This window comes from Leopardus geoffroyi, chromosome D2 (genome assembly GCF_018350155.1).
Source record: "Leopardus geoffroyi isolate Oge1 chromosome D2, O.geoffroyi_Oge1_pat1.0, whole genome shotgun sequence".
Classification (NCBI taxonomy): Eukaryota; Metazoa; Chordata; class Mammalia; order Carnivora; family Felidae; genus Leopardus; species Leopardus geoffroyi.
The window spans coordinates 82576375-82599654 of record NC_059334.1 but is presented as its reverse complement, the minus strand read 5'-3'; the positions used below and the strand labels follow the sequence as shown (position 1 = coordinate 82599654).

The 23280-nt window shown below is 50.6% G+C and overlaps 1 protein-coding gene across 4 annotated transcripts in view; it reads left to right on the top strand.

Annotated features, from left to right (window-relative positions):
• Nucleotides 1-23280, top strand: part of CD2H10orf90 (chromosome D2 C10orf90 homolog) — a 220863-nt gene that overhangs the window by 25577 nt on the left and 172006 nt on the right. For 3 of the 4 annotated variants that reach the window (XM_045439227.1, XM_045439216.1, XM_045439219.1), the window contains exon 2: nucleotides 448-519. The exons of the other annotated variant lie outside the window; for it this stretch is intronic. In XM_045439227.1, the coding sequence (XP_045295183.1) occupies nucleotides 448-519 (72 nt within the window). The remainder of the gene's footprint in view (nucleotides 1-447; nucleotides 520-23280) is intronic. 4 annotated transcript variants of the gene reach the window in all.

The window sequence follows — 23280 nt, the reverse complement described above, 5'->3', positions numbered from 1 at the left end:
TCTTATTTTCGTTGGGCCTTGCAGGCTGATTCCTGAAATCTGATTGCTTGTGGTTAATCAATTTTTCAATATTTATCGAATGTCCGATTTCAGCTCAACACCCATTCGGCACTTATGGGATAGAAAGGAAACATGAGATGTGGTTCTTTGCTCTACTGGCAAAATCCATGGCAAAATCCATGTGAGCCGATTGGTTTTTCTCCCTCCCCTCCTCTGCTGCCTCTTGCATTTTGAAATCATCGGAAACCTACTCTTTATTCGTGTGCAGAGGTAGCACGGGAGAAAACGGAGACGTGTATTCGTTAAAATCCGTAGTTCTTTCTTGGGAGATTGGAGAGATTCTAGGGACATTTCTCGGTTCTTTAAAAATAATAATGTACATTATTGAAGATTATATATCTGGCAAATAAAAATAAAAGACTGGGAAGGTTTCTCTTTATCTTCTAGATTCACAGTCAGCTCTTCTCGTCCCCCAAAGATCATTCTGCTTGGGAAAGAAATGAAGGTCTTTCAAAGCAGGTAAAGAGCTGGGCGCTGATCGGGTGACGGTCCCGTTCAAGCCTTTTTTTTTTTTTTTTTTTTTCTTTTTTTACTATCTCTCTCCTTTATTTTTATTAATAATGAGATGTGCTTTGGAGCCTCGTCTCCCCCCCCCCCCCCGTCCCCGACCCATGATGCTAGCTCAGTGGCTCTGACAAGATTTGAAGCTGATTAGAATTTCTAAACACACAGGCATTTAGGTTAGCAGTCCGTGACGAAGGAAACGATGCCCCAGAAATATTGGTTGCCTCAGGTAGTGCATTTGGAAGCCAAGGGTCCCGCAGATGGCAGGGGTTCGGGCCAGCGTGGTGCGGGGTTCCGCCAGGAATGGGTAATGGGACACATGTGGAATATTCTCGCAATGGAGCAGGCGCGATTTAAATACAGGCCCGGTATCTGTGCAAACATAAATCATTCCTCGTGAAGCTTCAGTTCCCGGCCCCTGCATTGTAACAACACCACCAGGCGTGGTGGTTACAGTTTGTAACTTTTATGAAATTTGTTAACATAAGTGGTGTGGGAACCAGTTTGTTTTTCTCCCTTCCGCGAGAGAAGTTGTATGGGTTTCGCTCACCTTTTCTGATGGTTCTGTAATAAGACTCCGAGGCTAGCATATTTCAATTCAGAGACTCTAGCAGAAAATAAACTCTAAAAGCGTGTTTTCAGGGCGTCTGGTTGGCTCAGTGTCCGACTTAACTGACTTTCAATTAAACGGACTTTTTTTTTTTTTAAAGCATGTTGTCATGTAGCAAAATTTATTTTATTTTTTTAAATGTTCATTTATTTTGAGAGAGAGAGAGAGAACACACAAGTGGAGGGGTGGTGTGTAGGGAGTGAGGGAGAGAGAGATTCCCAAGCAGGCTCCACACTGTCAGCACAGAACCTGATGCAGGGCTCGATCCCAAGAACCGTGAGATCACGACCTGAGTCGGATCGAGAGCCGGATGCTTAACCGACCGAGCCACCCAGGCGCCCCGGCAAATTTTAGTTTGGAATCCTCATCTCAATTTCAGTTTGTAAATGGGGTAGATGAATTGGTGTCTATGGAGAAAAATATACGTGTGTCTGTGCGTCTGCGTGTGATTATACACAGATGCTTTTGTAGCTTCTCTCTTCCTTTCCCCTTGCCGCTCACCTCCACCAAAGGCATCAGGGACCTGAGTTCGTCTCCATAACGGACACAGTCAGCCCAGGACAAATATATTATTTGGAAGAAGCTCTCCTAGTTCGTCGTTTCTGGAGCCCCAAAGCATGGCTTATGGCTTATTCTTTCATAGTGGCAGATATTTGACCGGATCCTTTAAAAACCTAGCCCAGAAATTGCTTGTGGTAAGAACGTGAATCCTCTGACAGACGCTTCTGGTGGCCTGAATGGCAGGTCTCATGCAACACGTCTGGCCACCTGCACCCCGCGGGGAGGTTGGGGATGTGGAGGAGAACGCCAGGTTTTTCTCAGAGAGCTCGGAGGTAGGAGTGAGCGCAGTCTGGCCTACGTGACCTAGATGTGGACCCGCCAGTCTGCTTTTCTCCAGGACTAGCTTAGCTTGAAATGGGCCTGATCGGGCACTTGTGCAGTGGAGCTTGTATTAGTGGTTTAATGACTTAGAAACCTGTACATGCTGGCCCAGAGGCCAGAGGTTAATGGTCCAGGCTGCAGGGAATGTGCCCAAGCAAGCCTGGGTGAGGAGGGAGACGCATATATTCTGGCTTTCTTTTCTTTTCTTTTCTTTTCTTTTCTTTTCTTTTCTTTTCTTTTCTTTTCTTTTCTTTTCTTTCTTTCTTTTTCTCTTTCTTTCTTTCTTTCTTTCTTTCTTTCTTTCTTTCTTTCTTTCTTTCTTTCCCTATTTTCCAAGTTCTAATTATGGAAGGATATTTTAGACATAGTCTGAAACCTTGGGTATTCGCACAGAAGGCGAGCAGTTGTTGAAGAAAAAATCACTCATGACACTTGTTAAAGAGAATAAGGCAGATTTTATTCAGGGAGACTACTACGTGAGGTCTTAGAGTAGGAAAGAGAGTCTGGGCTCAACTCTGAATATAAGGGAAAGGAGGAATTCACGGCCGAGGAGCATACTACTTCCCTGATGGCTGCTTCTCGAAGGGGTCACCTGGCTTTGTGCGTCTTGCTGCAAGGTCATTCCCATGTGTTAGAGAGAAATGGCATTGTTGGGGCGCCTGGGTGGCTCAGTCGGTTGAACGTCCAACTTTGGCTCAGGTCATGATCTCGCAGTTCGTGAGTTCAAGCCCCGCATCGGGCTCTGTGCTAATGGCTCAGAGCCTGGAGCCTGCTTCGGATTCTGTGTCTCCCTCTCTCTCTGCCCCTCCCCCGCTTGTTCTCTCTCTCTCTCTCTCTCTCTCTCTCTCTCTCTCTCTCTCAAAAAGAAATAAATAAACATTAAAAAAAAGAGAAGAAAAGGCACTATCAACTGGTTAAAAATGGCAGGACATGTGAGTTCCTGTGGTAGAAGGGAGCCCCCTAATCCAGAACAACGTCAGGGAAGCTGGGGATTCATAACCGATGGCAGGGGGAGGGATTAGGGGCAGGGAAAATTACCAAGAAGAACTTGATTAGAGGAGTGCCTGGGTGGCTCAGTCAGTTAAGTGTCTGAGTTGGTTTTGGCTCGGGTCATGATCTCACAGTCTGTGGGTTCCAGCCCCACGTCAGGCTCTGTGCTGGCTGCTCGGAACCCGGATCCTGCTGGGGGATTCTGTGTCTCCCTCTCTCTCTGTCCCTCCCATGCTCACTTTGTCTGTCTCTCTCAAAATAAATAAATAAACTTCAAAACAAACAAACAAAAAAAAAAACAAACAAAGAATGTGATTAGAGGTCAAGGGTTGGGGAAAGTCTTGTTAAGCCGGCTCAGCAGGATTCTCTCTAAATCCAGACCCAATAGGATTCTTTGCTAAAACTGGGCCTGGCAGGCCACCAAAGGCAGGCCCAGGATGAGGCCTAGTTAGGAAAAGCGCTCAGAGGAGCCTGACTAAAGTTAGGCCAAGGAGGGCCTACAGACACATCTTTTCTCTGAAAACCCGGCCCGGGAAGCCACCTGTGCCCTCAGGGACCTCTGTGGTCCTGGTTCACTGCCTCAGGGAAGAACAGCATTTTGGATCAGGGATCTGACTCCCCGCCCCACACTCCCAAGAAGGGGAAGGGCCCACACACGATGAAATCTTCATCAGTCCCGTCCCTGGCCTTGGCAGGAGACCCAGAGAGCAGAGTTTTAGTTCCAACTTGGTGTCGGAAGGGCCAAAAACGCACAAAAGGGAAACCATTGTAAGGAAACCAGTGAATTTCACGGAAGGAAGAGCCACCGGCTTACAGAAAGTGCAGGAGACGCTTTCTTGTGTCTGTCAATTAACCTCTCAGGCCCCATCCTGATTCAGTCATCTCAGGTCAGGAAGCAAGGTCGGGTATTAGAGACGTGGCTTCAGAGGATCTAATCCTGTGGGTACCCGGCTTGCGGGACAGCTCTTCCAGAAGGAGTCCAGGGGGCCAGGCAGACGGAGCTCACGGAATCTCAAGATTGGGAGGGGCCAGAGGGTCACTTTGTCCAGTTTCTTCCCAATGTCTCCTGTCTGAAACCCTCCTACTCATTTCCACGCAGCAGCGGGAAAGCCTCTGCAGGGTAAGCTGACCACACAGAAGCCCCAAGGGCAGGGGGCTCATGACCTGCTCACACAGCGGGAATTGTTAGAAATCCTTCAGATCATGTTGAGCCAAAATAAAGTAACTTATTCATTTGCTTTTAGTCTGTAGTGAGAAGGCAAAGAGTTGTTACAGTTACATATTGACTTGTTAGAATGTGTCATCTGGTCCCGGGTTCTAGGAAGGCGACTCCATTGTGCTACTCAGGCAGGTGATGGCGCGCTTTCCTGTGGGGCAGGGGTGGGCGTGCTGGTCACTGGGACGCTGGGTGATGACCCAGTTATTTGCAGGCGTTGCAATAAGGGGGACGTTTAAAGACGTTTCTGGGCAGGCAGGGCTACCAGTAGTCGGGTAGGGAATTCAAGGTTCGGGAAGCTCAGGGAGTGAGGGGGGCGGTGCTAGTCGGAGGACCCTGAATTTGTGGGGTTTGGACCCTCTACTTGTGAGAGGCCGCCTGCCTTCAATGTCCAGGAAGCATGCGGCAGGGTGGTGTTGACGTCGGGAGACAGGTTAGGGTCATAGATATGACCATCGTTTACAATATTTACACGTTTATCAATATGACTCATTTACAGGCAGTGTGTGAGAAACCATGAGAACAGCTGAGATCATTGCAGCAGAAAATGTGTGAGCTGGGACGAGGGTGGGCTGTAAGACCCGAGGACCCACACGTACGGGGTGCCGGCTGGGTGTGGGGGGTGGGGTGGTAAAAGGAACCACAGACCCGGCACCGGGGTTTTGTTTTCTCAGGTGAGGTATTTAGTGCCAGGGTTGACTCTGACCTCACTTAGCTCTTTATCTTCGGATAAGTCTTTCCACTTGCCCAGGTCTTGTTTTGCTCTCAGACGATGGTGGTTTAGGACGATGGTGGTTTAGGACAATGGTGGTCTACCGGCTACTCTAGAACTCAGCGCTGTGGGGGGTAAGCCTCTGTTGCAGAAGCTAGATCAGGGGAGTGGTTGGCCCAGGCAGAGTGGACCCTGTGCTCATGCACGAAATTGGAAATGCACGTCATCTCCGGATTTCTATTTCTGCTTCGTCCACGTGCACACAGCAACTGTTCACTGCCTCGGTCCTGGAAATCCCAGAACTGGGAAAGACAGGGGGCGGATATCTTATGGTAAAATCGTCCCATTGGGAAGCCCTTTGAAATCGGTGGGCCTGTGTAAAACTTCAGTTTACAGTGACATAGGATCCAAACACTAAGAGAGAAAAAAACGTGGGAACGGTGACTGTATCTGCCCAAACTCGCATCTGTTTTCAAAATCGGTGGACGGTAGGAAGTCCTGTTTCAAATTTCCATTCTGCGTGTTGTTAAAAGATTCCTTTTCCCAACCCCCCATCCCTGGCTACCTGTCTGCAGAGGAGACTGCTTAATCTGAGGATTTAGCAATGATTAGGAGGATTTGGTGCTTAGTTAAGCCATTTCTGGGGCCATCAGTTATGGGAAATGTATGGAAAGGTAATTGATGAAGGGTCACCTGGAATTTTTAATTGCTAATTCGCTTGGCTTAGGAAGGAAGGTGGGGCGGCATGAAATTTTCTCCCTCCTGATCAATTAAGCCTGACCTTTACAACTGGCAGTTTTTAAAGGGTGGGTCTTTGATGGATGAGGGGGATGAAGTTATTATATTTCACTTAAAACTTGAGGGTCACCGTGTCTCCATTCCAGCTTTTACAAGAGCGGCGATTCACTTCCTCGATAACCCTCGTTTTGGTTTCATTTGTGCCGAGACAGTGGCCCCAACACGACACATACGCCTGACCATCCTTCACGGAAGGATTGGTCTATTGTCCCTTAAAAACCACCCTCTGAGACTGATGTGAGTTGTGTTTCTTTTCTCTGCTGGAAGAAGTCATTTGTAATTGTAGTTTCTCTATGAGCCAGAGATAGCGGGCACGGCAAAAGCCCTGTTTTATTCAGGCTCTAATTGTTGAAGCAGAGACACACGATCCTTTTTTACACAGAAGCCGTTTTCATCGTGCCACGTTGCCACCTGCCTCATTCTCACAGACTCCTCCCTGCCCATGAGGAGGCTCATCTATTGGACAGTGTGAAAGAGTGTCTTTGATCAACGCAACTTCTCTGCGTTCCCACCGGTTCTCAGAGAGGGCGGAGTGTGAACTCCACGGCACAGCATCTGGGGCCAGCCCGCATCTGACTCTACCCTTACCTGTCCCTCTCCCGGCCCCCGAGGACCCTCCTGAAGCCACCTTCTGTGTGTTTCAGTTGTGCAGATCCTCCCATTTGTCGGACACATTCCCTGATTCAACCTGCCCACCCTTGGTGCTTCAGATTTTGATGGTTTCACAGGACGGTCCTTCCTGCGTTGCCTGGTTTCCCTCGTGGACTTGTCTTGGGTTGTGGTCTTCAAGACTGTTGGCTCGGAGGGCAGGGACCTTGTTTCGCTCATCACTGTGTTCCCAAGGTTAGACACCGGTGCGCAGAAGTATTCACCAGACTGCCCAGGATTATCTGTCCGTCCGAAGGAACCATGTGGAACCAAGCGTACATCCGGGGATCTTGCTTGACTCTCCCAGGCAAGCCTGCAGAGCAGGCTGGGAATGGGATCGCATGACGGCACTCGAGAGCCTGTGGGGGAAGCACCTCCCTTTGGGTTTTTCTAAGACCCTTCCAACTGCTTTGCGTGACACACACCTGTCCTGTTACTCAACTTCCTTTGTTGAGGGGACAGAGGCCTCCTCCCAGGGGGCTCCTGTGAGCCTGCTGGGTGCTCGCTCTGCCCGGTGTCCACCTCGCTCTGCAAGAGGGGAGGTGGGAAAAGGCAGCATCACTTCTCTGACCCCCCCCCCCCCCCCCCGAGAAGAGAGAATACTTATTCCCGCTTTCTGCGCAAGATGTAAAGAGACGTGTTTGGGTCTGTCGGGCCTCCTGGCGTAGAACATTACGGGGAAGAAAACAGACCGCGTTGCTTTGTCACGGGGGCATGTGACCGTTCCCTGTTGGCTGTCTAACGGATGACCCTTATGCGCACGGCCCTTCCTGAGTTCTGTGTGGTGGCTGCCTGGGTCTTGACCTTCAGGTTTGTTGCAATCACCTGTAAACAGTGCAATAAGCAACGTTCCCCCCTCTGTGAGTTCCTGCCTCTAGCTTCGTCTTTGCCCATCACCTGGTACGTAATCTAATTTTAAAAATGATTGGTAGAATAATGTGCTAGGCAAAGAGCACAGCTGAAGATTCCCCAGTCGGTGTAGCTTTGAATCGGAAAGAAATGCATCCAGCCGGATTTAGCTGCCTCCTCTCAGAGGCATGGCAGCTTAGTCATTGCCTCTTGTCTTCGAAGTGAAGAAATCAGATGCCGGGGCGGACGTGAGGTCGGCAGTCCGTGAGGGCCACCGCATCTTGTTCTCAGAGGTGGAGTAAGGAGAACTACCCACAATTTCCGTTCATTTTCCCTTGAAGCCTATGAGCCCTTCTACCATCCATGGGTGCCAGGGTGGGCATCTTTGGGGGTCGGTATTTTGACCTGAACAAAGGGCATGAGTCTGAGAGACAGACAGCCAACATTATGTGTTTGCTAGAAAGGAGCACCTGTTGACGAAATGGCTTTAAGAAGCCTACGTCCAGGGCACCCGCGTGGCTCAGTCAGTTGAGCATCCGACTCTTGATTGTGGCTCGGGTCATGATCCCAGGCTTGTGGGGTCGAACCCAGTGTTGGACTCCATGCCGAGCGAGCATGGGGCCTGCTTGGGGTTCTCCCTCTCTCTGTCCCTCTGCCCTTCATCCCTCCTCATTCTCTCTCTCTCTTTCAAAAAATAAAAAAAAATTAAAAAAAAGAAGCCCAAGTCCAATGGCTGAGCAGCAATCCTAACCCATCCAGCATGGAGACAAGATTTTGCTGAAGTCACGGTGTAAGGAAAATGGCTCTGCTCTAGCAGAAGTCCCCAGGTGGGAGAGGGCATCTGAATCACCCATGGATCCTAGAACGGAAAGCGTCTCCAGGCTCCACCCAGACCACAGCGTCAGAGTCTGTGGGTATGGAGCCCAAGAAGTTGTCCTGGGCATCCCTTGTTGGAGCCGCCGCTGTGGGTCTTTTGGAGTCGGCTGGGTTTTTACGAAGTAAACACGATGGTCGTTCCTTCACCCCCAGGAGTTTCGCAGCATAGAGCCCTAACTCAGAGGGCTCTTGTAATTGCCTCCTCTTTATCCTGTTGGAGACAGAGGGGTCCCCCCCCCCAGGTGATGGGGGTGGCCGTGCACAACACCTGACCCCGGACAGATGAGTCCCTAGCGGTTTGTGAGTCACAGACACTTACAGCACTGGGGAGCAGCACACCGTCTGCCACGTATCCCCTGCAGGGCCACGTGAGGATTGCACTCAAGAACAGTGTAAGTGGGAGCAGTGGAGGCAGGCTTTGTAATATTGGGAGGGTGGGGCGACCCCTGGCTCCTGCATGAGGATGTAACAAGATTGTTCGAGTAATTCCACGGGTTGGAAGGGAAACGAAGCCCACCGCTCAGGGAGACGCGGGCGCTGCTCCTGGACCCCATCATGAGGAGGGTCATTTGGCCAGGGGATCTTATCGGTGGAGATAGGAGGGGAATTTGCAGTTTGGCCAGATGAAGCCCTCTGGGTTGCACCAGATGTCACATCAGCACGTGATAGGGGGTCTTATCTGTAGGCCTTACACCCTGAGGGCCTGGCCTGGACGGAGTGGAGATGTGGAGGAATGAGGACAGTGAGGTGGTCGGGGGCCTGGGGGGTTAACGCGCCCGCTGGGGCGGGGAGAACAGAGAGAGAGCTTGGGACCCAGCTTCCAAAGGTGCGGTGAGAGCCAGGTGTGGACTCCAGGCATGAGGTCAGTGTCACGGACACGTGGCTAGAGGACGCCGTGTCCTCAGATGGAGGAGGTACGTCTGGGTGCCTGGGAATGTAGAGTGGGGGCCACGCAGGGAGGGACAGTGTGGTGTGGCTGGATGTGACTCAGGATAGGTCCTGTCCAGGGTGCCTGAGGTCCAGCATCAGGTGCAGGAATGCAGCGCAAGCCGGGAACTCAGTCCCCAGCAAGGCAGAAAGCCACGTTCTAGATTGGGTTCTAGATGGGCATGAGAAGCATCTCTCTAAGCTCAGGATCGCCGTCCCCACCCCAGGAGTGGCACCACCATCCCCGTGGCCGGCCAAGCTGGGAACCTAGACGTGCTTCTGCCTGTCCCACACCCCCGTTTCCCATCCATGACCACGTCCCTCTGATTTGCCTCCTAATCATCTCTGCATCCATCCCTGCTGCCATGTTGGTAGTGACTACTGCAATAGTCCGTGCTTTCTCTGTTTGGTCTGTGTGGGCCAGGCCATTCCCTACTTTAAAACCCATGCTTTTCAGTTGCTCCTAAAGACCATTCTTACTATGGTCTGAGAGGCTCTGGGGGCGCCGGTCTTCGAGCTCTCTCTCTCTCTCTCTCCCTCTCTCTGCTCCACCCGTGCCCATGCGCTTCCTGCTACAGGGTCCCTGTACAAGCTGATCTCCTTGCTTGAACCTGTGCCCCTAAGTAACCTTGACTTGCCCCGCAGATCCTCTGCCATACATCCCTGATCTCGAGACCAATCCCCACTTCAGGCACCTGGAGTCCACCTTCCTTTTCTTTGCTGCACTTGTCACGATAACGTTACATTTATTTGCACTTGATAAACATCTGCATTCTGGTCCAGACTGAAAGCTGCATGAGAGCTTGGATTTTGCTTGCCAGCCCCTGTACCAAGCCAGGTGCTCCGGAAACAGCTGTTGGGGGGTGAGCCGGGTGGGTAGAGGAAGGAGCTAAGTCACCCATGGAGCCTGGAGAACCATGGGGACGGGATCGGGCTCGTCACTGTGGCTGACTTCAGAAGGACTTTGTTTTTTTGTTTTTTTTGTTTTTTTGTTTTTTGTTTTAATTTTTTTTAACATTCATTTATTTTTGAGACAGAGAGAGAGCATGAACAGGGGAGGGTCAGAGAAAGAGGGAGACACAGAATCTGAAACAGGCTCCAGGCTCTGAGCTGTCAGCACAGAGCCCGACGCGGGGCTCAAACCCACGGACCTCGAGATCATGACCTGAGCCGAAGTTGGATGCTTAACCAACTGAGCCACCCAGGCACCCCATGACTTCAGAAGGACTTTGAATGGCACCCTGGGATGCTGGGTGCACTCCCCTTTCTGCCCTGTCTTCTTTCTCCTCTCTGAGTGGCTGTGACCCTCCCTTCCAACCTCGGGCCTCTCACGCTCCTTCCTTGAACTTCATGAACCCCTCTCCTAGTTGCATGGCCTGCCCCAGAGCTTACACATTATTATTGGTGTGATTTTAAGCTGGTTTAGTTAAAGAGGCTCATCGGTTTCTACTTCCTTATTGTTAGTTGTGCGTCCAGAGCCCCCCGAGAGGAAAAGAACGCTTACCGGTAATTGTTGAAGTCACACACTCCTTGCAAAGGTTGATGTCATTGGGGAAAGGCTGCAAATAGAAGGCAGACCCCAAACTCCGTGAGCCCTACTGCACAGAGCGTTGCTTTTTGGGTGAAATATTGTCAATAGGGCGTAGAGAGAATAAACTTGCTTGAGAGCTGAAGTGTTATATTTTTGAGTAGCTTTGTGCCCAGCTGGCCATGTGAAGATAAGATTCTCTAGAAGGGAAAAGTATATAAACAAAGGAAACACAAATTGAAAGTGACACGTGGAATTAAACGTAGTTTTGAAGCTTATCGTGTTATTTAATATAATGGTCGCGTTAACGTCCGGCTTGCCAGCACGAGAGGAAAATCCCTCCGGCAGCTGTAAAGGGGCTGAGCCGAGGGGACAAGAGCACAGAGTAAAACGTTCCCTGCACAAAGCAAAACTGTCCACCCCCATCACTTATTTCACATCTTGGTGGAAACGCCAGTGCTGGCCATGAGATCTTCCCATAAAGCATCTTCTTTTGAACAGATTATCTCCTGACTTGCTTCCTCCTCTCTTGTTTCCCAAGAGTGGTCTCTCTCTCCCTTCCTGGATGTGTTTGCTGGAAAGGAGCTCCTGTTGGTGGAATGCCATTAAGAAACCTAAGTCCAGGGGCCCCTGGGTGGCTCAGTCAGTCGAGCGTCCCACTCTTGGTTTCGCCTCAGGTCATGATCTCACAGTTTGGTTTGTGGGTTCGAGCCCCGCGTTGGGCTCTGCGCTGACATTGCGGAGCCTGCTGGGAATTCTCTCTCTCCCCCTCCCTCTGTCTATAAATAAGTAAATAAACCTTAAAAAGAAGATTAGGGCCGACACCCTTTTCCAGCTCCCAGGGGAGCCCAAAGACCTCTCCTTTCCCGGTAAAAACTGCATTTCTGCGTTTGAGCAATTTGACAGGTGAGATCTGGCTTCTGCATTCAAAGATGCCATTGTTCCTAAAGAGACTGAGCTTCCTGTCATGCGCCTGCCTTGGGCACAGGAGGACTCCTCACGTTTGTACAGCCTTCTGGAACGTTTTCCCCTTAGGCTGGCATACGACGTCGCTGCTCCCTGACCTCGGTGCTCAGGATACAGCTGCGGCATCTCATTTTCGGAGCTTCAGCCGAGAAGTTTCTCCTGGACCACACAGAGCTGAGTTTCCTTAGAGCAGCTCATGTTATTTTTAAATGGAACTCTTGCGTAAGATGGAATCGTCTGGGAAGCCCTTTTGGGAGACAGCAGAAGTGCTCTGGCTGGAAAGGGGCCCTGGGCGCTCAGGTTCCGGGAACCCCGTCCCCCCCGGGGGGCTTTGCGGGTCCAGCCGGGCCACCGAGCAGGATTTGAAAACCAGGCAGGACTGGAGGGAGAGCCCAGAGCGTTTGAATACACATTGATTGCTTTCCCTTTGAACGTGGAGACTTCACACAGGTAACCCGGAGCCCCGTGGAATGCCCCGTGGGCAGAGTCCATCTGCACCGAGAGACCCCCCCCCCCCAACCCCTGCTTCCACATTGATCGGCCCTCGAGTTCCTAAATCCCGCTTAATTTAGGGCTCTCCTGAAGGTTCTCTAGGCGCCTTTGAGCTGGGGGCCGTGGGGTTCTCCGGAGGGGGCGGGGGCGGTTGCTGGTCCCGCCGAGGGAGAAGCGGTGGGAACGTGTCCTGGATTTCAACTGGAAGATGGGATGGAACAGAGTCTATAATAGGACTGCGCTTTTAAAATCCCCTTCCCTTTCCGGTATTAAATGGCTTTGCTTTAATGACCCTCAGCTCCTAGTTTCTTTCAGATCCTTCCTACGGGCCCTGGCGGGACTCCAGCTACTCACTCAGCTCCGAACGTGGCTTTCTCGAATGCCTTGCGTGCACTTTGGTTTGATTTGTTCTTTTTACGGGACTTAGGAGACCGTCTCTGAGGGTGGTTCAACACCGAGAACGTCAGCCTGGGGAGGGGGCGAGCCTCGTTCCCTCTGGAAACAGGCAGGGCTGGGGGGGTCAAGGGGCCTTCCAGAACGTGCCGCAGGTGATAAGGCTGGGGCGCTGGGGTTCAGAGCACGGGCTGCTTGAGCGTGAATTCAAGTTTGGATCAGAGGATAATCTTCCCGCCTTCGGAGACGAGATTGGAGTCAGTGTTATGGGGCGAAACTGGAGGGCTTTGGGCAATCCCTCTCCTCCACCCTTCACCCTGGGACGTTGGATAACTAAGCGCCGTGAGACTTAGTTTCACCATATTTATAAACTGAGAATGGTAATACCTACCTTGCATCGTTGTTCCAAGGAGTGGTTATAATGGCTAGAGGACGCTAGTCCCAACCATTTTTAAAACTTTATTTTCTTGTGCTGTTGTGGCTGATTGTGGATACTATGTTGTACAGCAAATCTCTAGAGCAATTGCTTAACTGAAAAGTCATGTCCGTTGATGAGTATTTCCCCAGCACCCCCTCCCCGGAGCCCCTGGCCATCACCATCCCGATCTCTGATTCTAGGAAGCTGACCCTTTTGTACACACCTCATGTCAGTGGGGTCAGGCAGGGTTTGGGTTGTTTCCACGTCTCGGCTACGGTGAGTGGCGTGGCCGGGACTTGCGGGGGGTGGGGGGGGGGGGAAGATGCCGATATCACTTCGAGATCCTGATTTCAGTTCTTCAGATAAATACCCAGAAGCGAGATTTCTGGATCCCATGGTAATTCTGATGTTTAATTTTTTGAAAAACAAACAAACAAAAAACCCCACCGTTTCCCATAGTGCCTACGCAATTTTGTGTTCCCACCAGTAGGATACAAGTTTTCCAATTTCTCCCCGTCCTTGCCAACACGTGTTACTTTACTTTTTTGGGGAACAGCCAACCTGACAGGTGTGAGGGGATCTCTCATTAGGGTTTAGATTTGCATTTCCCTGATGAGGAGGGACTAATCTCAGTCATTGATGTTAAATCATTGTATGCTATCAATGCCCCCTCCCCACCCCCACTGCCAGAAATACACAATGCTTACAGGTTAGGCTCTTACTTTCTTTCTAGAGTGTTCTATTCGAGCTGCTTGAGGACAGAGGAGGTGAGGTTGGGGACAGCAAGGGGGTCGGGATTGAGGCGGAGTATGAGGACAAAGGGACAACCCGCCAGACGCCCTGTGGGCTCACAACTGGCCAGTGGGCGGCTGCTCTCCACGTGTGACACACACAGTTGGTCCCCCGTCAGCCTGTCCCCTTGCCTGCCTTCCTCTTTATCCCCACAGCTTTATCCCGGGCAAGGGGTGCTCTCCTCCCAGCTTACCACAGAGCCTTCTATCCCACACCTTCCCTGGCCGGGAGCCCTGCAGTGGCCAACTCTGTCCCTGCCCTTGGCCACCTTGGAAGGCCACCCCCAGGTTGGATCAGGCTACCCCTCTGGCCTGTGCTCTAAGCACTTGGGCAGGTGTCTGCTGACCTCCTTGCCCTGTGCCGCTGCATGACAGGCAGACACTGCCGGGCCTTCCCTGGGGAAGCAACTTGGGGAATGTCCTGCGTCCCCACTTCTGCATTTCCTGCCCAATCAGCAGAATTCCTCGTGGGTCCTCACGGGTCTCGTGAGTCTCTGGGCGGTTATTGGAGAGATGATAGAAGATGCCTGTGGAGCTTGGGTGCTGAGCCCTCTGGGCAGGTGCCCTCCTGTGGGCGGCAGAGGTGGGGGCCACATCTGGATGTTTGCAGCAGGTCCTGGAGTGAGACCAGGCTCCGGTAGATGCAGAAATGCCGCTTTGTCAGGGGACCTGGAGGGGGTAAGGTATGAAGACCGGCGATGGGACGCATGGCCATTGCCAGAGTGACACCAAAAACCACACCATGTCCCAGACTCAGCGGCTCATAGAACCCTCAGCGTTTCTTTAGCTCTTGAAGGCACGGGTTGATGATCTAGGCTGCTGGTTCTTATCCTCGGCTTTGCATTTTGCCAGTTTACGTGCCTGGGGATGCTGCTCCCTAGAGTCCTTGGAGATTCCAGCTCTCCTGGGGCACCTGCAGCTACACGGACAAGGACAGTGCGTGGTCCCCAAGGATGCCTGCCCCAGATGCTCTTGCCCCGAGGCAGTGGCTCAGTCCTTGGTCTTCAGAGGAAGCTGCACCTCGCGAGGCTCCTTCAAGATGGTTTCAAAGCCTTTGTGCTCCTGTTTATACATCCTGGGCCTTGGTATTTACGCCGCCTGTCCTCCATTTCAATCATTCCTTGTTCAGATCCCTGCCATCAAGGAAGGTCGGAGATCTCAGAGCCCTGGAAGAGAGAGATCGGGTAAATCAGGATGGCAGCCCCCTCTTTTACGGAGCCCTTGCTGTGTGCCCCGGGGTATGCATTGTTGAACATGACATCGAGGGAATGTACTGTCCTGAGATCGTATTCTAGAGGTTCAGGACGGACAAATAGCAAGTAAACAAATGAGAAAAATTATTGTAACAAGGAGATGAGAGAGAGACAAACAGGACACCTGCTTCAGGTCAGGAAAGTTGAAAAGGAATCTGGCCACCAGGGGCCCCGGCGGTGGTGGGGGGAGGGGGGGCTGTGTCAGGCCGAGGGAGCTGGGTGTGCAAAGTTCCTGAGGGAGGGAGGGAAAAGGAAAGCGGGCGTGGCTCGAGGAAGGGGCAGGGGTAGGAGGCGTGATTGGAAGGTACCCGGGAGACTGGTCAGGCAGAACCCCGAGGGCCGGCTGGACAAGGGTGGCCTTCTGTGTAAGGCAGAAGCAGCTGAGGGGTTGAAACTTACGAATCCTGATTCGTTTGGCTTTGTGAGAAGGCCGCCTAGGTGGCAGGGCAAACCTGTCTGGGAAATGGGGTACACAGCGGCAAGTACCTGTTCTGCCGGGGCCCCCGCTGGAGACGCGGGAGGGTGTCCAGCTGGGCCGCGAGCCTGCAGCTGGAGGCCCCTGGTGGCGTGGGCTGGGGGGCAGGTGTGATTGCAGGGAGACACGTTGAAGGCCCACAGCAGCTGTCCAGAGGAGGGAGTGTGTGACGAGGGTGGTGGACAGATAGGTGTTGGAAATAGAGTCTCAAGATCATGGGGCGCCTGGGGGGGCTCAGTCGCTTGAGCGTCCGGCTTCGGCTCAGGTCATGATCTCACGGTCTGTGAGTTCGAGCCCCGCGTCAGGCTCTGTGCTGACAGGTCAGAGCCTGGACCTGCTTCGGGTTCTGTGTCTCCCTCTCTCTCTGCCCCTCCCCTGCACGCGCTCTGTCTCTCAGCAATAAAACATTAAAAAAATTGTTTTTAGATAAAAAGAGAAGTTGGTGAATGCAAAAGGAAGGCCCTCTAGCAGTGAAGTTCATAGACAGTCTTTGGGTCTGAGACCCTCCCCCCACTCACGTCTCCTTGCACCTGGCATTCATCAAACCCCGCACTGCCTGGCCCCGTCCCTGGACAGAGCCTTGCAAGGCTGGTGTCTCCTCTCTTTCCTGAATACAAAGTATGTGGGTTTACTAATGGGGAAGGATGTCCTATCTGCCAAGAATACAAAGCTTGCAGAGCCCTATTATTTATAAGCCCATTTTTCTACAAATGGCTTCTCATGCCTTGTGGGCATCAGTTTTTCTGATGAAGTTTAACTAAAAGTTTTAAGTATGTGGAATTTCAAATTACTTTCAAAACTTCCCCCCTTTCAAGCCATTGCGTCCAGAATAGATCCCCTCAGATGTCTGCATCTGTCGGGCAGCTGGAAGCCGCGTCTCCTGGTCTTGCTGTCACCACCTGCCATTTGTCTCTGGGCTGGCTTTCCCTGATAATTGAGATGTGTCGTGCATAGAGCAGGGGTCTCGTTTGAGGATGCCGAAGATGGTCTCCGGCCAGATGTTTTCCCTTCATTAGAATGTGTCCATCAGACATCTCTGCCGGAGGGTGTCTGCCTCCACCGTCCTATTAGCCGGGATAAACTGGGCTCCTCTTCCCGCCCTGAAAAGACAGCATTAGCATTTAAGAAGCTGTCGTCATGAAAGTTCTCACCCTTCGCAATTAATGCAGGAAGAGGTCAATGATGGTAAATTAATGCTGCGGAAATCAGCCTTCATCGTTCATGAGCAGTTAGGGCCCTAAATGCCACCTCAGAAGGCTGCCTCTGTCTTCCGATCTCAGTGAGGATGTAACTCTACGGAACACCGGCTTGTGTTTGGAATCTTAATTTCTGTATCGGCGGTGTCGCAGAGTCCTGTGTAGGCCCTGGCTTCCTACACAGGGGCCGACTGCAGGTCTCTTCAGAGGCCCAGGTGCGGCATAGGGTGCAGCGAAGGGTGAATGGTGGGTGTTGCTACCTGTAAGGTCGTGGTGGGGGGACATGGAAGGAACTCAGTGTTTGTAAGGCCCCGTCCGGCCACAGCCCAGCCCTCCTGTGGGGGAAGTGGAGAGTGAGGGCTGGGTGGGGAAGCCTGGTCTTGGAGAAGCCCCAGGGGCCAGAGGAGGGACAGGAAGGTGATGCTGCATGGCCAAGGACACACCCAGTGTAGACGTGGTGACTGCCAAGTATTCAGAACTATCCACTCAGCAGATCGGTTGCAAATTACTTATTATTGAACGGTTCTCAATGCTGAGAGGCAGGAGCCAATGAACCTCATCCTGAAGGCTGACCTCCAACAAGATCAACCCCCAACCCCTCGGCTTGGCTCAGTGTTCCCAGTGACAGTCAAAACTCAAGGAAAGGGCTCCTTGTGAGTGCTGGAATTCTCCACAAATAAGGAACAAGTGAAATAGTGTCAAAGCATCTAGTCATCCAGCACTGTTCTTTCCACCAACCCTCCCTCCCTTTCCCCCTTCCTTTCTTCCCTCCCTCCCTCACTTCTTTCCTTCCTTTGTTCCCTCCCTCCCTTCCCTTCTCTTCCCTTCCTTTCCTCCCTCCCACTCTCTTCTTTCCTTCCTTCCTTTGTTCCTTCCTTCCCTCCCTCCCTCTCTCTTCTTTCCTTCCTTCCTTCCTTCCTTCCTTCCTTCCTTCCTTCCTTCCTTCCCTCCCTCCCTCCCTCCCTCCCTCCTTCCCTCCCTCCTTCCTTCCCTCCCTCCCTCCTTCCTTCATTTCTTCCTTCCATCCATCCAAACTTTGATTCTTCCATCCTTCCATCCACCCCCACCTCCCCAACATCTAATAGGCACCAAGTTTGTGAAAGTTCCTGAAAATACATAAATAAGACACAGACCTTGGTATTTTGAATTTACTACAACAGATGGACATTTGCAGACCCCAAGAACATGAAAGGCAAAGAGAGATTTTGGGGACCTCCTTGCCCTGTTTGACCAATGAGAAAACTGATCAGAGAATACAGGAGTGACTGAGCAATCAGGTTGGGCTGGGGTTCAGGCTTTATAACTGCCGGCTGAAGGCGTCTTCATGCGCCACAATGAGGAGCCCGTCTTCATGGTAAGAACAAACCTGTGCTTTGTAGGTTGGATAAAATTCCATACATTTTTCTGAGAGACCACTGCTTGTTTGAACGAGGAGAACGAGCGGGCCCCCCTATTCAGAGAGAACTGGCCCAGCATGCTCAGAAATAAAGCAGATATTTTCATGTTGACATGAAACCATGCTCTGCCAAGCAGCTGGGATCTGAGCTTTCTCTTTGCTGGGGGTCCCAAGAGATAATAAGAGTACATGACCTGAGCCTGTCAGACTTCCCCCTTCTTACCCGTAACTGCCAAACACAGAAATGAACTAGCAGTGATTTTTCTCTAATAGTGGATCTCCCTCTACCCCTTGCCTTCTCCCTCTACCCTTTCTTTCTTTCTTTTTTTTTTTCCTTAACCATGGAGCAGCCAAAATTCTGGAGTTTAAGTCTGGCTTCAGGACTGGAGGCATGAACCACATAGAGACATTGTTCTGCTTTAGGCAGCACCCTGAGCAAATGAGATGCTTTGGTGTTGACATTTCACCAACATGGACCGCCGTGAGGTTTTCCTGATCATCTACAAGGTATAATAGAGTGGAACTACTCCTTAGAAATGAATATAACTGGTGTATCTCCATTATTAAAAAAATCACTGCTTTTGCAGGGCCAACCTGGTTTCACTGACCTTGATTTCGGTTTAGCAAGGTGGCCTTTGTCATGGCAGCCGAGATCGCTTGCTAGATGGAAATGTCCTTGCAGACAGCCAGAGAAAAGTTTGGAGGTGTTGACAACCCCAAGGACAATTACACCTTCACCTACAAATCAAGGTTACATACTCCTGGCGAAGTGGTTTTAAAGTCAGCCCGGATTCTTTAATTGCCAGCACCTGTCTATCTGGGAAGCCTGGCAGTGGCACCAATATAACTCAGTTTATTGATCCTGGTGATTCAGTGTTTCCGCTCAAGGCATATTTTAGCGCTTTTAACACATCAGCACAATAGTTCAAGGATCAATCATTACTTCTTCCTACTGATCCATTTTAATTGTGATATCAAAGATGCAGTAATCCTTTCTTAAATTGGAAGAACCTATCTAAAGCCAGGAAGAGGTTTTATTATCATAATAATGAGCCTTTCCCAGGCAAGGCAAGGTAGGAGGCTCATCCGTTCCTGAACTGAACCCAAGCAGCCACACCCCTGAGCTTACCCAAAGCTGCCACAATCAGCAATTCAGCCAGCCAGGTGACCTCTGCCCCTCCCTCCTTGCTGGGACAGCTGGGGTTTCTGGGAGGCCGATGCTCTCAGCAGGATTCGCCTGGGCCAGGCAGGGGGGTGGAACCGACAGGGAGGTTGAGGGAATGATCCACTTTCCATGGTAACCTGTCTTTACAGAGGAGAAGGGTAGAGAAGAGTGGGTTGTATAGCAGGAAGAGAAAGGCATCTGAGGCCTTCCCACACTTTGAGAAGTAATCCACCATTCCGTGGGAAGTCGCCAATCTCAAAACCATTTGGTGTAGGAATTAAAGATTGCAATAAAAATTCTGGCCAACAAAGCAAAGACATTAAGTGATTGAATTTCCATCCTCAAGTTAATGTCTACTTTGAGCACCCTACTTCATTTGAGTCCTTGATACATTCAGAGAAATTAAAGATGTCCCCGGACAAGGGTAGCCTACTGAAAAAGAATGTGTACCAGCTCCAGCGCTCTCCAGTACCCCCCCAATACTCTTTCCTCCCCCCCCCCCACTCCTGCCCTCTGAATTTCTCTTATTTCTCAGAACACGTTGGAACCAGTTATATGTGAGATGAGTGATAGGGGAGACACGGCCTACAAGACCATCGTATTCTGGGTCAAGTGTCCCAAGTGGTGTTCCATTGGTTACCAGTTAGGTAGGATGCTAAATACTTGTTGTATTTTATAAGAACACCACTAGGTCAACTTCACTTGGGAAACACTGGGTTACTAAGGTGAGCTGTTTTCTTTCATGAGGGCTTTTAGAGCCCCCAGTATGCCAAAGGCATATCTGTGCACGCTCTGGAAACCTGCTTGACCTTTGCATGGTGAGCATCTTGCAGGACAAGTGTCCTGTGGAACGTGCATTAGGAAGTGCTGGTCGGCTCAAGGGCTCCCGAGACATTGACTGAATGCCTGCCCTAGAAGGCTAGGCCCTGAGGCCCGGTGGGAAAGGATAGACTGGCGTCTGTTTAGATATAATCTCTTTACTTCCAGTAAGGAAGAGTGTGGGTGGGAGACTGTAGGGTCCCATCGGGCACCCTCCGGGGAACCCCTGACGCCCTCTGTGTCAGCATGGCCATTGGGCCACTGACCTTGATGCATCTGTCACCTGTGATTGAACAACAAACAACTGTAAGCTCCTTGAGGGCAAAGTCAGGGTAGGTGTTTGGGTGTTTGTCCATCTTTGGCTGCCCAAGGTCCATTTCTGTCTCTTACCAGCATGCCATGTTCTTTCTGGGGATAGCCGTAAGCCATTGCACTCAGCCTCATTGGGAATAACTGTGGATGTCTGTTTCCCACCGTGGAAGCTCAAGTGGTCCCTATAGGCAGGTTGCCTGCCAGACACTTCCTCTTCCTGCTCCGTACTTTTAGCATAAATCCTAAAGGTGACCCACCCAATGCTCTTTCCTAAAAATTTGACCCTGGAATGAGAAACATACGTAGAAGAGAAACCATCACAGGTCACATGGCTCTAAGTTCTTATCTTGATGTGTGTCCAGCTATGAAACCATCCCGGACTCTCTCTGCTGTTTAGTCCCCAGGAGCCACTTAGTTCCTGCCACGGTCCACGTTCGCTCAGCAATTCTGTGAGCTCCCCAAATGCCATTGGCTTAGGTTAGCCAGAGGCAATTCCTGGTGAGAACTCTGGATGGAAAAAAAAAAGGATCCAGCTTCATGCATCCTGTAATCATCCTCCAGGGCTTGTGCTGGCGAAACACCTAGTAAGATTTTAGTAGCTACTTGCAGAATTGACCAGGGAAGTTCCTCACCTCTTTGTGTTTTGGGGGTAGACCTAAAAGTGCAATAATGAAGTTATTCATTCAACAAACATTTATTAGATGAACACTGTTTTAGAAACCATCCTGGGGGCTGGGACTATAGCCACGAACAATCAAAGACCTTGCCACAGGAAGCCCTTGTCCTCCTTGGGGACAGACAAAGAGAGAAAATTGCCCGGTGATGGTGTGCTCTTCAAAGACATATAAAGTGAAGGAAGGGGGTAGAGAAGAATGGAGGTGCATTGCCTTGTACAGATGGTCAGAGAAGACTTCTGGGATAAAGGGACATTTGAGAGACATGAAGGAAAGAAAGAAGAGAGCTGTAAGACATTTGGCGAAGGACGAAATCCTGAGTCTGGGACACGTATAGAGAGTTCGAGAATGGCACCGAGGAGCTGACGAACGAGGGGAGAGTGGGGGGTGGTGTCACTGATGGAACCACGTGGCGACTCAAGTCGAAGTCAGGAGCCCAGGGGAGGTTTTAAGTAGGGGAGGGCGTGCTTCGACTTGGGTTTTAAAAGTATTACTCTAAGGTCTGCAGTGACATCCGGCTGTGAGCTCATCCAGCAGCCCTTGGACTTGCTGGTCAGGCAGGGATAGGGCCCGAGGCCTTGGGCTGTGCTGTCGGCTCTAACTTCTGTGTCTCCCATGGAGGACAATTGCAGAGTGAATTTTGAAATCAAATTATGTTGTTAATGTTTCATGTGAGCCTTTCCAATATTGCTACTTAATTTGTGGCAATGATAAGTGTGTATGAAAATATGTGCTCGCACATGGAAATTAAATAATTTTATGTCAAGTAGCTATCTGAAGGGTTGTTGAGGTTTCTTTGCATAATGGGAGTGTGTGCACCTTTCGAAGAGCGTGGTTAGCATTGTCGGTGCCAGGGACCATAGCTGCATGCCGGGGCATTCTCACCACCCCTAGTGAAATCCTGTCTGTCATTCAGGCTTTGGGGAAATGGAGACTGCTGAGTGGTGGCACACTGGGGTGCTGAAATCATTGGGAAGGATTTCTCAAGAGCAGGGCTTGTCAGGCTTGGCACCACTAACGTTGCAGATAATTCTCTGTGGTGGGGGCCATCCTGGCATTGGAGGATGCTAGCTGCATTCCTGGCTTCTGCCCCCCAGATGTTAGCAGCACCTCCTCCCCCAATTATGAAAACTAGAAATGTCCCCAGGCATTGACAACTGTCTCCTAGAAGTAAGATGGCCCCAGCCGTAAACCACTGTTATAGGGGGTTAAGACTTAAAAACAACACTCAATAGGGGGCGCCTGGGTGGCTCCGTTGGTTAAGCGTCCGACTTCAGCCTGGGTCATAATCTCCCAGTTCGTGGGTTCGAGCCCCATGTCTGGCTCTGTGCTGACAGCTCAGAACCTGGAACCTGCTTCGGATTCTGTGTCTCCCTCTCTCTCTGCCCCTCCCCCACTCATGCTAGCGCTCTCTCTCTCCCTCAAAAATAAACAAACATTCAAAAAAATAAAAAAAAAACACTAATAGAAAGAGAGATCTGGGATTTGTTTTTCCATAAAGAGTGGAAAGTAGGCTCTGGGTCTCCTTCATAAAATCATTCATCAGATGAGCTAGAGAAAGTTGACATCCATGGAGCTTATTTCAATGGTTTTCGTTCACTCAACAATAAAGCTGATTGCTACTGTGTCCCAGGGACTATGTGGGTTCAAGGGTGAATTGGGAGTGAGTGTAAGAATGAACCAGACACAGTCCTGCAGTGAGTATAAGAATGAACCGGACATAATCCCCCCTGTGATATCACAGGGGGAAACTAGAGAGTTCTAGGAGGAAATGGGGAGACACACCCCAGTGAACCCATGGGGCAGAGAGACAGGGAGGGTGTTTGCTAAACTGGGAATCTGAAGGAACTGAGCATAAGCCAATTAGGGGATGGAGTTGGGACAGGGTGGCCAAAATGGTGGAGAACAGCACATTTAAGGCCAAGGAGTGAGAGTGTAGTTCATTCAGAGGACTGTAGGTAGTTCAATATCACTGAAGTGCCCAATAATTGTAGAGTATGAAAAGATGGGTCTTGATGAGTTAAAGTGAAGTCAGAGAATTCTCTCTAGCTTTTCCTGTTTTTACTACATTAATCATATGCAGGGATTTTTATCAATATCAAGAATGAGTGAAATGGTCTCAGAGAAAACAATCCATAAGATTGCCATTCTGAAGTAACTAAATGGGGGACTGTTATTCATGACAGATGCCACTAAAAAGAAATACACCATATGTCATCATTATCATGATAAACCATCAACATTTATTAATTCCTTCCATGCACAAAGCACAGATGGCAACAATAGATAGGGAAGAATGCTTGAAACAAATATGACTTCATTCACTCAGC